The 12454-nt window shown below is 63.9% G+C and overlaps 3 protein-coding genes and 1 non-coding gene across 5 annotated transcripts; 3 read left to right on the forward strand and 1 right to left on the reverse strand.

Moving 5' to 3' along the window:
* Nucleotides 1-162: 162 nt before the first annotated feature.
* Nucleotides 163-11059, reverse strand: PIDD1 (p53-induced death domain protein 1). Its single transcript, XM_056803553.1, has 17 exons — nt 10942-11059; nt 10270-10509; nt 7749-8147; nt 7220-7633; nt 6694-6903; nt 6565-6619; nt 6271-6472; nt 6032-6160; nt 5772-5951; nt 5550-5688; nt 5333-5468; nt 5100-5250; nt 4900-5023; nt 3431-3549; nt 3237-3344; nt 2695-2894; nt 163-2493 (listed from the first exon to the last, which is right to left on the reverse strand). The coding sequence occupies exons 1-17, from the start codon at nt 11057-11059 to the stop codon at nt 2274-2276; spliced, it is 3144 nt and encodes a 1047-aa protein (XP_056659531.1). The 3' UTR covers nt 163-2273.
* Nucleotides 7416-11208, forward strand: LOC130454894 (RNA-binding protein 25-like). The gene is made up of 3 exons (XM_056801104.1): nt 7416-7550; nt 8059-9717; nt 10653-11208. Exon 2 carries the CDS (start codon nt 8205-8207, stop codon nt 9345-9347), a length of 1143 nt encoding a protein of 380 aa, XP_056657082.1. The 5' UTR covers nt 7416-7550; nt 8059-8204; the 3' UTR covers nt 9348-9717; nt 10653-11208.
* RPLP2 (ribosomal protein lateral stalk subunit P2) lies at nt 10475-12290 on the forward strand. 2 transcript variants are annotated; one of them, XM_056801115.1, is made up of 5 exons: nt 10475-11207; nt 11430-11553; nt 11642-11690; nt 11979-12080; nt 12171-12290. In XM_056801115.1, the coding sequence occupies exons 2-5, from the start codon at nt 11431-11433 to the stop codon at nt 12245-12247; spliced, it is 351 nt and encodes a 116-aa protein (XP_056657093.1). In that variant the 5' UTR covers nt 10475-11207; nt 11430; the 3' UTR covers nt 12248-12290. The 2 variants fall into 2 exon arrangements, with proteins under 2 accessions (XP_056657093.1, XP_056657094.1); XM_056801116.1 differs by having other exon boundaries at nt 10658-11207; nt 12174-12290.
* Nucleotides 11737-11867, forward strand: LOC130455282 (small nucleolar RNA SNORA52). The gene has a single exon (XR_008913201.1). It is a non-coding gene; the product is annotated as a small nucleolar RNA SNORA52 (small nucleolar RNA).
* Nucleotides 12291-12454: the final 164 nt, after the last annotated feature.

The raw sequence follows: 12454 nt of genomic DNA on the forward strand, positions 1-12454 counted from the left end.
CCTCCGTCCCCAGCTCTGGGAACTTAGATTGTACCCGCCCGGCTACTTTGTTGCCCTGGGCTGCTCCGCTCCTCGGTTACAAAGTTTCCAGGAGGAAAGGCCCAGCTCGGCGGAAGGCCTCCCCCAACCCCTTCCATATGTGCAAGGAACCAGGCAGGCCGCTGTCAGTCACACATTTATTAAGCACCTCTGATGGCTCCCAGGCTAGTGGGGGACACAAAGAAGGGTGGAGAAACCGGGAAGCACCGAGGGGAGAGGGCACAGCCAGGGAAAAGGCCCAGAGGATGGGGGGGGGGGTCTAAGGAATAGAATTTCGATTTGGTCTTAGAGGGGACAGGGAACCTCTGGAGAGGATGAGGCCAGACTATCTGAGTCTGCTTTGAGGAAAACCATTGAGAACTGACCAGAGGAGAGACCCACCCACACCAGCAGCCATTGTATAAGCCAGACATGAGAGGAGCAGGGTCCCGGCCAGAGTGGGGCAGATTTCTCTTCAAAGCAGAGACTAGAGCTGAAATCTACAAGAGATGCTGGTGGGCTGAAATCTACAAGAGATGCCGGAGACCTGAAATCTACAAGAGATACCAGAGAGCTGAAATCTACAAGAGATGCTGGAGAACTGAGATCTACAAGAGATGCTGGTGGGCTGAAATCTACAAGAGATGCTGGAGACCTGAAATCTACAAGAGATACCAGAGAGCTGAAATCTACAAGAGATGCTGGAGACCTGAAATCTACAAGAGATACCAGAGAGCTGAAATCTACAAGAGATGCTGGAGACCTGAAATCCAGAAGAGATGCTCAGAAGTGAAATCTCCAGGCTTTGGCAATAGATTGGATCTGAGAAGTGAGAGTGAGGATGGTATCTAGATTGTGAATTTAGGTGCCTGGAGGATGGTGGTACTAATAGTAATGGGGGAGGGGCAGTTAAGTGGTTCAGTGGATAGAGTCAGGCCTGACCAGACACAGAGCCATAGGAATGTTAGGAATGGAAAGGGATGACGAGTTGTTTTGACTGACCTCATCCCATGCAGTGACACTGGCCTCTTCCAACAAGACACTCTGCTTCCAACTCCAGGCATGCCTGGAATGTCCTTCCTCCCCATCTCTGTGTCTTGGTTCCCTTTAAGTCCCATCTCTACAAGAAGTCCTTCCTTCTCTCCCTTAATTCTAGTGTCTTCCTTCCCTTCATTATTTCCAGTTTCTTCTACCTATAACTTGCTTGTACAGAGTTGTTTGCTGGGGTGAGGGGGGGCTCCTTGAGAGCAGAGACAGTCTTTTGCCTTCCCTAGGATCCCTGAACCTCAGAAGCCTGATGCCTGGTACTTAATGCTTATTGTCCAACTGAAGACATCTGGAGGATGTCTGGGTTCAAATGTTCAATAGACAGTTGGAGATGTAAGAGGTAACTTCCTGGAAGTGAGTAGAGAGCTTGGGACCGGATGAACTCATCCAAGAATCATCCTGGTAGTGATGAGAACTGAGTCCTCCTTCAGTGAAATAGTACAAAGGACATGTTCACCGGGTGGGAGGGGGCATGGTTTGTCGACTCCTGGGAGGGGGAGCTCTTTGGGCCATCCAGTTAATGGGGTGACCAGGATGCTGGATGTGGGGGTAGCAGTTTTGTAGCCAGGAGGGACCAGCCCTTGGCCTGGGAGACCGAAGATCAGTGAGAGAACGGGGATGGCAGAGGAGCCATCTGCTGGAGCAGGCAGGAGGGCATGACATGGCCGGTGCATGTTGAAGGGTCGTCCCTGGAAAGGAGGTCACTTCTTCACGTGGGATGGGGTAGGGAGGATGGTGGCAGAAGGCGTTTGGGGGAGGGCAAGGGAGATGAGGAGGGAGCTAAGCAAATGGCCTCCGTTTTTTTAGGAAGAGCCACTGTGGTGCTCTTGGACAAGCAGTTAATGAAGGGGGCATGAAAGGATTGCCTTCCAGTGACGAGGGCCCAGCTGAGATTACAACTTAAATTTCACGAGCTTACAAAGGCAGGAGGCTGGCTGCCCCTGGGAGTGATGGCAGAGGGTCTCTCTTGCTGCAGCCCTGTCTCCTGGGTAACCATTCTTGGACTGGTACCCAAGAGAGAAAGAAGCAGGCCAGTGGAGGGGGGGCTCTTCTGTCCTGCCCAGTCATTCAGAGTTAAGTCTGGCAGAAGGGCACCTTGTCTGTCTTGTCTCTGCATCTCCATGACGAACCAAGAACAGCCCAGGAGGATCTTGGGGGAGGGGGTAACCCATCGAAGCCTCCTGAAGCAGCTTCCGGGAGTCTGGCCTTCAGGTGTGGAGCTCTTCCTCAGCAGCCAGGCCCACTCGCCGGATGGACTCGCGGTACTTGCTTCGGCCCAGCTCCAGGATGGCCTGCACCTCTTCTGCCACATCCCGGCGGTCGCTCTGCTCCAGAGCCTCCAGCAGCTGCTGAATGCTGCCCGGATGCCCAATCTGCCGTTCAGCCCAGGAGAAGAGCATGTTTCGAACCTGCCCATCGAGGTCATCCCTGTGGACGGTCAAGTCCCCAGTTCTGGCCTTGAGTGACCCTTCCTGTTTCCTCCTCCCTCGACCCCAAAAGCCAAGGCCAGGAAGCTAGAGCAGAAGGGAGGCACAGCAGGGGCCACCTGCTCCTGGAGGGAGAAGGGATCCAGGACTCTGGCCTCCCCAGGAGGAGGAGGTGGCCCTGCCCCTTGGCACCTCCCCTTACCTGTGTGCATACTGAATGCGCTGCACCTCTGGGTAGGAGAGGCCCAGGTGCAGGGCCACACTTTGCCAGTCTGGGCCCAGCCTTCTGGCTACCGTCACGAGGTTGCTCTGAGTCAGGAAGCCGCTCTCAGCATCACCCAGGTTCAGGGAGGCCAGGGTCAGCCCCTTCAGGGGACCCTGCCCTTCTTCCCGGGGCAGCCTCTGTCCAACATTCAGCAAAGGGCAGGAGTGACCCTCTCACTGGGCAGCTGCTTGTGGGTGCCCCTTCCCTCCCCAGCCTGCCCCCAGGACGACCCGGATTCAAATTCAGCCAGACGCCAAGTAGCTGTGTGGCTAGGGGCAGGGCATTTAACCCGTCTGCTCATTTCCTTAAACGTAAAGTGGGGGGGATCAAAGGAGAGCATTCGTAAAGCCTTTAGTGCAGTGCCTGGCATGCAGCAGGCACTCAAGACATGCTGATCTCCTTCCTTTCTTCCTCCAATCCCGAGGAGTCCAGGGAGCTTGAATGTGGGAGCCTGACCCCCCCCCCCCCCCCCCGCTCACAGGCAGCTTGATGGGCAGGGTGGCAAGCCACAGGGCATCCGGGCCCTTCCGCCTCCGCACAGCCTCCTCGGGTACGGCGTCGGGCACTGCCCCTCGGTAAAAGGACACCTGAGGGGGCAGCAGAGGCGCAGGGTCAGCAGGCGGCCTCGGCTGGGTGCTGTGATCTGCATGGGGAAGGGGCCCTGGCAGCACACCTGGCCCTTCACGGCCTGCGTCTTCCTGTCCACCGTGGACGTCACGTAAACCTCCTTCACGTTCTTAAGGTGAGAGTAGAAGACGAAGGCGATCCTTCCGGCCACACAGTCTGGGCGATCTGGGGGGAGGGACCAGAGGAACAAAACTCGCTCTCTGAGCCCTCTGCAAGAGTCAGGAAGACTGGCCGAGCCTGGCCTCTAATGCTCAAAGCACGCGAGCACCCGTCGGCCTGCCCAAACCGGATGCGGGCAGGGTATAGAGGGGGCTGCCTGGCCTTGGGCCAGGGGGACCCGAGTTCAAATTCTGCTCTGGACCCTTGGGAAGCCACTCTGGGTTCCTGGCGTGCAGCGCTGAAGGCTGTTTCTGGGTGCCAGGCCAGGCCCAAGACTGACCACGATCCCCGCACACCCTGCCTGAGCCCAGCTTCCAGGAAAGCAGAAGGAAGGCCCACGTGGAGTCGGCTTCAGGCGAGGGTCCAGGGCGAGGGGGGCGTGCAGGGAGGGAGAGGAGAAAGCCGCGGGCCGGGAGAGAAAGAAGGGAAACTGGGGACTCCGCGCCTGCTTAGGGCACGGCAGGAGGGAGGCCCGGGCAGTGGCGGCATCAGCCCGGAGCTCTGCCTGCTTGCCGTGGCCGGGGGGCCTTTCTTGTGAAGGGGCGAAGCTTGCTGCTGCCCATCCGTCTGGGGCCTCCGTGGGCGGCGTCCAAGGGGCGGAGGATGGGAGGGGAACCTGCTGCAGACCACCGAGGCGGCAGGAAGAAGCAGAATCTGGGAGAGCGGCAAGCGGGCCCCTGCGGGCCAGTGACTCGTCCCGGCAGCTTCATCCTGCAAAAGGCGGGGGAGCCGCCGGATCCTCCCCAGAGCGATGCTGCCCCCCGGAAGGAACCTCGCGGGGGGCGGCCCTCCCTTACGTGGTCTGGGGAGGCGCGGGCCGCCTGGCCTCTGAAGGGCCCGACAGCAAAGGACACAAAGCAGCGAACGCAGTCACCGGCCATCCCCACGCAGCGACGGCATGAGGGTGGGGCGGGGGCCCCCAAGAACGAAAGTCACATGACACACGGGCACCGCCCAAGGGCCGAGGACCGCAGGGGCGGCCCGTCCCCAGGGCGCTCGATGGTCTCTGGAGGTTACCTCGTGGCCTCCTGTGCCGGGGCACAGAGGAAGCCGTCGGCGAGGCCCTCCGTGAGCCGGGCCTTGCGGGGACCCCTGGAGGAGGCGGCCTCACCTGGGCACCAAGCACAAGCTGGAGAGGGCAGGGAAGCCCGGGCTAGTTCCGGGGCCCAATTCTGCCCCCACGCCACGGTGTCGCGGGCACGACGGAAGATGGGCTGCCCGTCAGCCTCCGCTCCACAGCCGCTGGGGAATGGCCACAGCCACACAGGGTCCCTGTCCAGGGCGCCTGCTGGGGGTGCCCCTAGCCCAGCCCTCTGCCGGCACCGCCTCGGGGTCCCCCTCCTCAGGGGCCCGTACCAGCCTCGACGGCGATGCCCTGCTCGAAGGCGGCGAAGAAGCGTTCACCCTCGAAGAGCTCCACGGTGTCGGAGGGCTCCGGGCCTCGGTAGCGCGGCTGCAGCCTTTTCAGGGTGGGCTCCACCTGGGGGAGGGGAGGGGGGAGGGGCACTCAGGCTCCGCAGGCCCCGCCCCGCGGCCCCGCCCGGCCGGCCTCTCACCTTCCTTCCCGGCAGACACTGCAGCAGCACCTGCTCCGGGTCTCGCCGCCTCTGCAGGGCGATGAAGTTCACGCGGTAGAGGCGCAGCCGGTCGTAGACCTTGCGGGCCAGGCCCTCCACGCAGCTCTTGGTGGTGTACCAGAGCCAGTACCTGAGGCCAGGGGGGGTCGGGTCACAGCGGCCCGCAGCGGGCAGGGTCTCCCCGGGGCCGCCCCAGCCCACCCCTGACTGACCAGGAGAAGTGCGTGACCTGGAAGCGGGCATACAGGTAGGTGAGGTCCAGGGCCACCTGGGCGGTGATGTCACTCCACGCGGGCACGCCAGGGTCCCCGTGGAGCAGGTGTAGACGGGCACGGTCCAGGCTCAGGCCTGGAGGCAAGAAGGGAGAGGAAGCGGGGGCCCTGGCGTCCGCCCACGGTGCCCCCCCGCTCCCTGGGGCCCGGGTCTCACCGGTGATGCCCGGCGGCAGGGGCAGCTGGACGGTGACGGGGCCGAGGAAGCTGTGGGGGCTGTCCTGGGACAGGCAGAGCAGGGGGCTGACGGCATCCTCGACGTCGTCCCCCAGAGCCCAGGCCGCCACCCTCACCACCTGCAGACGGAGCCACAGAGGGGGCGTGGGCGTCCGGGCCTCCCCCCGGCCCGCCGGCCCCCGCCGGCCCGCGTCCGGCGTACCTGCATTCGGACGTGCCGCGGCTCGGCGGTGACCCCCGCCGGGAAGATGACTTTGACCCCGGGGTCTCCTGAGGAGCAGAGGAGCGCCCCCTCCCGGGGCACGGAGCAGCTGTCTTCCGCGGGCCGGGCCACCACCAGGAACCAGGAGAAGTGAGGCACTCGGCAGCTGGCCCACAGGCGCTGAGGGGCGGCCGGCCGGGTCAGGACCAGCCAGAGCCTCCCCCAGCCCAGAGCCCCCCGCCCCGGCCCCCGGCCCCCACCTTGGGCTCGTCTTCCTTCTCCAAGCGGGTGTCCAGGTCCTTCCAGGTCCGGCCGCTCAGGGTCCTGACCACCACTTGGCAGCCGAGCCGGGCACGAGGGGGCACAAAAGGCAGCCACAGGTGCACCTCCTGCGACGGCACAGAGCCCTCACCACCTCCCCCGCGTTCTCTGCAGGTCGGGGGCCCACGACGACCCCCCAGGCTCCCCAACCCGTCATCGCCCCGGCCCGGCCCCAAACCTGCTGGAAGGGGGTCCCGTGGGGCTGCAGCTCCAGGACGGCGCTGAGCAGGGCATCGTGGGGGCCCAGCCTGACCAGGCGGGGCTCCGGGGGCAGCTGCTGGTAGCGGACGGTGGTGGGGGCGGTGGTGGCGCCCGGCGGGAAGAGCATCCGGACCCCACAGGCCAGGGCCACAGAGCAGCCGCAGGAAGTGACCGTGAAACTGTGCAGCCGGTCAAGAAAGGGCGGCATGAAGGGGGGCAGGAGCGCCCCCTCCCCGCCCGCCCGCCCTCCTCCCGTTGCCGCCCTCCCCACCTGTCCGCATCCGAGGCCAGCAGGACTCTGGGCACTTCGGGGGCCGGGGCTTCCCCTGCAGCCAGAAGGGGAGGCTGTGAGAGAGGTGACGGGGCTCCCCCCCCCCGCCCTCTCGGCACCGGTCCCCACCTGAGGGGGCTGCGGGGATGGGCTCGGGCACCCCCAAGGGGTTGCCCTGCAGCCGCACAAAGGGGGCCTCCTGGATCTCCGGGGGCACGTCCCGAAGTCTGTTGTCTCTCAGGTCCAGCCGGCTAAGGAGCGGGAGGCGGGCGAGGCCCGGGGGGACGGACACCAAGAGGTTGCTGTGTACCAGGAGCAGCCGCAGGGACCGGAGGCTGGCTGGGGGGCAGCAGGGGGCTGGTCGGGGGAGCAGAAAGCCTGCCTTCCCCGAGCCCCCACTCACCCAGCAGGTCCGTTCAGAGCCCGCGCCCCTCCCCCTGCCAGCCCCCCCCCCCCCCCCCCCGGGGTGGTGCACTCAGGGAAGAATGGAGGGCTCACGTGGGACTGGGAGGTGCAGGGGCGGGAGGAATGACCCAGGAGACCTTCCTGGAGGAGGAGGGGAGCTAGCTCCAAGGGCCACAAGTGGGAGGAGGACTGGCCATGGCATGAGCCCGGCCTGACTCCTGGAGATTGGGGGCCCCGGAAGGGCCCTCACCCAGGGAGTCCGGGAGGCTCTGGAGGAGGTTGGAGGCCAGACTGAGCTCCGTGAGGCCGCTCAGGGCCCCGATCTCTTCGGGCACCGATTCCAGGAGGTTCTCAGACAGGTCCAGGCGCTGCAGGGCACTCAGCCTGGCCACGCCTGCTGGCAGTGCCCGCAGGCAGTTGCTGGAGACTGAGAGGAAGGTGAGGGCCTGAAGGGCCCCCAGGGCCTCGGGGAGCCCCTCCAGCAGGTTGTGGCTGAGCAGGAGGGCTTGCAGAGCCCGCATCTCCGGGATACAGGCTGGCAGCACCCTGAGGCTGTTGAAACTGAGATCCAGGTGGACCAGGTGGGCCAAGGCACTGAGACTGGGGGGCAGAGTGGTCAGGGCGCCCCGGAGGCATGAGCCCCCATCGTCACGGAGGTGCCCGCCTGTAGGGGGCAGAGATGGGGCCCGAGGTCATGCCAGGGAGAGGGAGGCGCCCCAGAGGCAGGAAAGGCAGCCCCCCCCCCCAGGCAGTAGCTGCACGCGACGCTCCCAGCTCACCTTTGAGGACCAGCGAGCGGAGGTGCCGCAGCCGGGGGAGCAGTGCCAGGGCGGCCCCCACCTGCTCCTCATGGCAGTTGAGCCGGAGGAACTGGACCCTCTGCAGGTTGGCAGCTGCCCCCTCCTGTCCCAGCAGGCGCAGGAGGAGGCCACAGCCCCCCGGGTACAGGTCCAGATTGAGCCTGCTGCTGGCCAGAAGGGAGCCCAGGGCCGGGGCTGGGGCTGGGGCTGGGGCGGCGGCGGCTGTGGCGGCAGAGGCTGGGTCCTCAGCATCTTCTTTCTCTTCCTCCTCCTCCTCCTCCTTCCCCAGAGCCCCCAGCTGATGTCTGGTGGCCCGGGCATGTTCTGGCGTGCCGGGAAGGCGGGCGGAGGCACAGCTGGGCGGCTCCAGGGAGATGGCTGTTTGGGAGGAGACAAGAAGTGAGAGGAGCAGAGACGGAGACAAAGAAGGCAAGAATGAGGGAGCCCATAGGACAGAGACAGAGACAGAGACAGAGAGAGAGAGAGAGGGAGAGAGAGATGGAGAGAGAGAGAGAGAGAGACAGAGAGAGAGAGAGAGAGAGAGAGACAGAGAGAGAGAGAGAGAGACAGAGACAGAGAGAGAGAGTCAGAGACAGAGAGAGACAGAGAGAGAGAGAGAGGGAGAGAGAGACGGAGAGAGAGAGAGAGACAGAGAGAGAGAGAGAGACAGAGAGAGAGAGAGAAAGAGACAGACAGACAGAGAGAGAGACAGAGAGAGAGACAGATGGAGGCAGAGAGAGACAGAGAGAGAGAGAGATGGAGAGAGAGAGACAGACAGAGAGACAGATGGAGGCAGAGAGAGACAGAGAGAGAGAGAGATGGAGAGAGAGAGACACAGAGAGAGAGAGAGACGGAGAGAGAGAGAGACAGAGACAGAGAGACAGAGAGACAGAGAGAGAAAAAGAGACAGAGAGAGACAGAGACAGAGGGGAGAGGGAAGCCAGGGGACAGAGACAGAGAGAGACAGAGAGACAGAGACAGAGACAGAGAGAGATAGAAAGACAGAGAGACAGAGAGAGAGAGAGAGGGAGAGAGAGAGACAGAGAGAGAGAGGGAGAGAGACAGAGACAGAGAGACAGAGAGAGACAGAGACAGAGGGGAGAGGGAAGCCAAGGGACAGAGATAGCAGAGACAGAGAGACAGAGAGAGGGAGAGAAAGAGACAGAGAGAGAGAGGGAGAGAGACAGACAGAGGGGAGAGGGAAGCCAGGGGACAGAGACAGCAGAGACAGAGAGACAGAGAGAGGGAGAGAGAGAGACAGAGAGACAGACAGAGGGGAGAGGGAAGCCAGGGGACAGAGACAGCAGAGACAGAGAGAGAGAGAGAGACAGAGAGAGACACAGAGAGAGAGACAGAGACAGAGAGAGAGGGGAGAGGGAAGCCAGGGGACAGAGACAGAGAGACAGAGACAGAGAGAGAGACAGAGAGAGACACAGAGAGAGAGACAGAGACAGAGAGAGAGGGGAGAGGGAAGCCAGGGGACAGAGACAGGAGAAGGAAAAGAGGCAGAAACAGAAAGAAGATGGAAGCTCAGGCAGCCAGGAGCCAGAGATGGAGAGAGGAGAAAGGAATATTTGACAAAGGAAAGAGATTCGGTGGTGATGAGGGGTGAAGAGAGCTGCAGGGGAGGTGACAGAGATGGAGCAGGGCACGTGGGCCCCCACCCCCAGAAAGGAAGGAAGGGGGATGAGGATATTTGAGCGGGGCCTTGAGGGGTCCGCTCCTGGGGGTGGGGCACACTTCTCTAGGACTTAGGGGTGCCCAGCTGCGGGCCTGGTCCTGATTGGTTCTTCTGGCGGTAGGCTGCCATCTCTCCGCACTCTAGCCTAGAGGGTCTCCGGTTCGGCGGTCGAGGGCCCTACAGATCATCTGGACCTCAATAACTGTGCCCCAGGGGCTGAGTTGCTGCTGCCCAGTGCTGGCTCCAGCCCTGCCCCACAGCCTCTCTGTAAGTCAGGCTCACCCTAGAACCTTGTTGGGGGGCAGTTAGCCCACTAAGTCCTTCTGGTCAACCCCTGCATCAAGCTAGCCAGTGGGAAGCAGGTGCCTGTGTCCAGAAGGCCTTCGGCAAGGCTCTGGAGTGGGGAGGGAGCCAGTGTGGACGTGGGTCAGGAACTCCTGAGTTCAAATCCTGCCTCAGATCCTGGCCTAGCTTGTCCTCTAAAGCGGGCAGAACTGAGCCTCTTCTGCCTCCCTGGGTGGCTGTGAGGAGCCCCAGGAGGGCGGGGACAGCTTTGGCTTCAGCCGGGCTGGCTCCAGAGGCAGAGGACAGCCCTGTGGCTGGGGGCCAGGGCCGGTCACTTATGTGGGGGGGCCGGCTGGGCAAGGGGAGCAGGTGATCAGCCCAGGGCCCCCAAGCCTGTGTGCACTGCTGGCCACCCAGCTAGGGAAGGGCCATGCTTAGTGCTGGTTCCCGATGACCGGCGGTCGCCGGTGCAGCGCCAGTGGCCCAGCCGGGAATGGAGGCCTGCGGAGACCCCGGGCCAGGAGCGGCAGGTACCTGGGGTTGGACAGCGGCTCGGGGTCTCAGGGGGGGTTCCCTGGGTCTCTCCACTCCTGCTGCAGCCGCCGCCGCCGCCGCCGCTTCCTGCCCAAAGCTCCACCCCGCCCCGCCCCTCGGAGAGGCCTGTCCATAGAGGACGGCTGCGTGTGCGAGGGTGGGGGAAGCTCCCCTCTGCCTTCCACGCCTTTCCTGGATCAGTGCACCCTCCGCGATTATTCCGAGGAGCGATGGGACGTCCTTATGCCCCCTACAACCTGGCTCAGTGTGCGCGTGCGCACATGTATGGGGGGGAGGGGGAGGTATGGCTGACCCTCCAGGGGGCGCCTTGGCCCACATGGGCCCGATGATCTCAGTGCGCCTGCGCTCCATTGCTTTTCCAGGGGGTCCACAGGGCCACGTGCGCAGTCTGGTCTCACGTGTTTCCGGACCCGAGGCCTACCGGGACCGGGAGTTCACTGGGGTTCTGGGTATGCGCAGAATTTAGCGCGCAAGGTGTGTGAGTGAGGGGAGGAAGGCGACTACTGCCGGTCTCTAAGAGCACTTGTTCGTTCCCGAGGCGTCTCTAAGAAAGGCGCTACCCCGCGAGCCCATCACACAGGCTTGCAGCGGCCCCGCGAGTTTCGCTCCGAGTCGCTCAGGACTTCTGTCTCAGGAACCGAGCTCCGGCGCCTCCCCCGCTGTTCCGACGACGATGGTTCAATCCTGCATCCCATTGGGCGACCACGAATGACGTCACCGCGCCCAGGCGGAAGAGGCGGGAGTGCTGGGCTTCTTCCCGGAGGCTCATGGGTAAAGGTTTAATCCCCGCCCCTGCCGCCGCCTCCTCCTTTCTCGGTCCTGCCGCCGCAGAGGTCGCACTTCCCGTGCCCCCGCCGCTCCCGCCGTTCCCGCCTGCGACCCCCTGGACCGCACCCGAGCGGAACCCAGACCATCAGGTGAAGACGCAGACCTGGCGGGGCGAGGTGGCTGGGCTCAGGCCTGGAGGGAGAGTCCTAGGCCGCGTGGCCGGCCTCGTGCTGCCCCGGGAGGGCCTGGCGCCGGGCCGGCTTGCCGGGTGGTGGGAGCAGGCCCTAGAGCTGGCTCCCGGTTTCTTATGGGGAGGCCTTTGGGGGGGAGCCCGGCGGGGCCCCGCTCATAGCCTCCCCTCATTCCCGTAGGATGCGCTACGTGGCTGCCTACCTTCTGGCCGTTCTTGGCGGTAATGACTCCCCCAACTCCAAAGACCTCAAGAAGATCCTAGACAGCGTCGGCATTGAGGCGGATGAGGAGCGGCTCAAGAAGGTGGGGCTGGGCGGTGGGGGGGTGATCGCGGCATCCGAGCGGCGGGGGAGGGCTGGCAGCCCCCCCTCACTCCGCTCTCTCCTCGCAGGTCATCGGCGAACTCAGCGGCAAAAACATCGAAGACGTGATCGCCCAGGGTAAGGGTCTGCGGGCAGCTCCGAGGGTGGGCCACGGCGGCTCGCACTGTCCATCCTAATTCCTGCTGGTCGCTCCTGTACCTGCCAGGCTTCGCTGGTGGACCAGAGTATCTCGGAGACCCTCCCGGTGCCGCGCCGCCGCAGTGGCCGGCAGCCAGCCAGGGTCTCTAAACACTCCCAGGGCCGCCTCCCCCACGTGGGCGGCTGCCAGGAGCAAAGCGCTTTCGGGCCGGGTGACCCCCTTTGCTGCGCGCCCAGAAAGCTCAGTGCCCCTCTCGCCCTCCCCAGGGAGCAGTAAGCTGGCCTCCATGCCCGCCGGGGGCACCGTTGCCGTTGCTGCCAGTGCCGGCTCCGCCGCCCCAGCTTCTGGGGGTGCTGCTCCTGCCGCTGGTGCGTATGGGCCGGGCGGGGGGGGGGGGTGGTGGTGGTGGGGGGGAGCACAGCCTGGGCCTTGCTCACTGCCGCCCCTTCTGCCTGCAGCAGAGGAGAAGAAGGAAGAAAAGAAGGAAGAGTCGGAGGAGTCGGACGACGACATGGGCTTTGGGCTCTTTGACTGAGCGCCCAGCAGATCCCTGAACGAATAAAGCTTTTATTTAAGAACTCCTGGCGTGGTGTGTGGTGGCCTGGCGCCCCCCCCCCCCCCCCCCCCCCCGTGAAAACCACAGGATTGGGCCATTGCTCACTTTGGGGCCCTGCCCAGGCTGTCCTGCCGCTGAGAGGGAGGTGGGTGCCGCCCTGGGGCTTCCTCGTTCCCCCCGGCCAAC

Source organism: Monodelphis domestica, chromosome 6 (assembly GCF_027887165.1).
Source record: "Monodelphis domestica isolate mMonDom1 chromosome 6, mMonDom1.pri, whole genome shotgun sequence".
Classification (NCBI taxonomy): Eukaryota; Metazoa; Chordata; class Mammalia; order Didelphimorphia; family Didelphidae; genus Monodelphis; species Monodelphis domestica.

Coding starts and splice junctions, on each gene's coding strand:
- LOC130454894 (XM_056801104.1), top strand. CDS start 8,205: ATGAGGGAGCCCATAGGACAGAGACAGAGACAGAGACAGAGAGAGAGA.
- PIDD1 (XM_056803553.1), bottom strand. CDS start 11,059: ATGAGCCTCCGGGAAGAAGCCCAGCACTCCCGCCTCTTCCGCCTGGGC. Junction 5,251..5,332: donor CAGGTCACGCACTTCTCCTG/GTCAGTCAGGGG, acceptor CCCTGGCCTCAG/GTACTGGCTCTGGTACACCA. Junction 3,550..4,899: donor GGGCATCGCCGTCGAGGCTG/GTACGGGCCCCT, acceptor CCCTCCCCCCAG/ATCGCCCAGACTGTGTGGCC.
- RPLP2 (XM_056801115.1), top strand. CDS start 11,431: ATGCGCTACGTGGCTGCCTACCTTCTGGCCGTTCTTGGCGGTAATGAC. Junction 11,691..11,978: donor CGAAGACGTGATCGCCCAGG/GTAAGGGTCTGC, acceptor CGCCCTCCCCAG/GGAGCAGTAAGCTGGCCTCC. Junction 12,081..12,170: donor GGGTGCTGCTCCTGCCGCTG/GTGCGTATGGGC, acceptor TTCTGCCTGCAG/CAGAGGAGAAGAAGGAAGAA.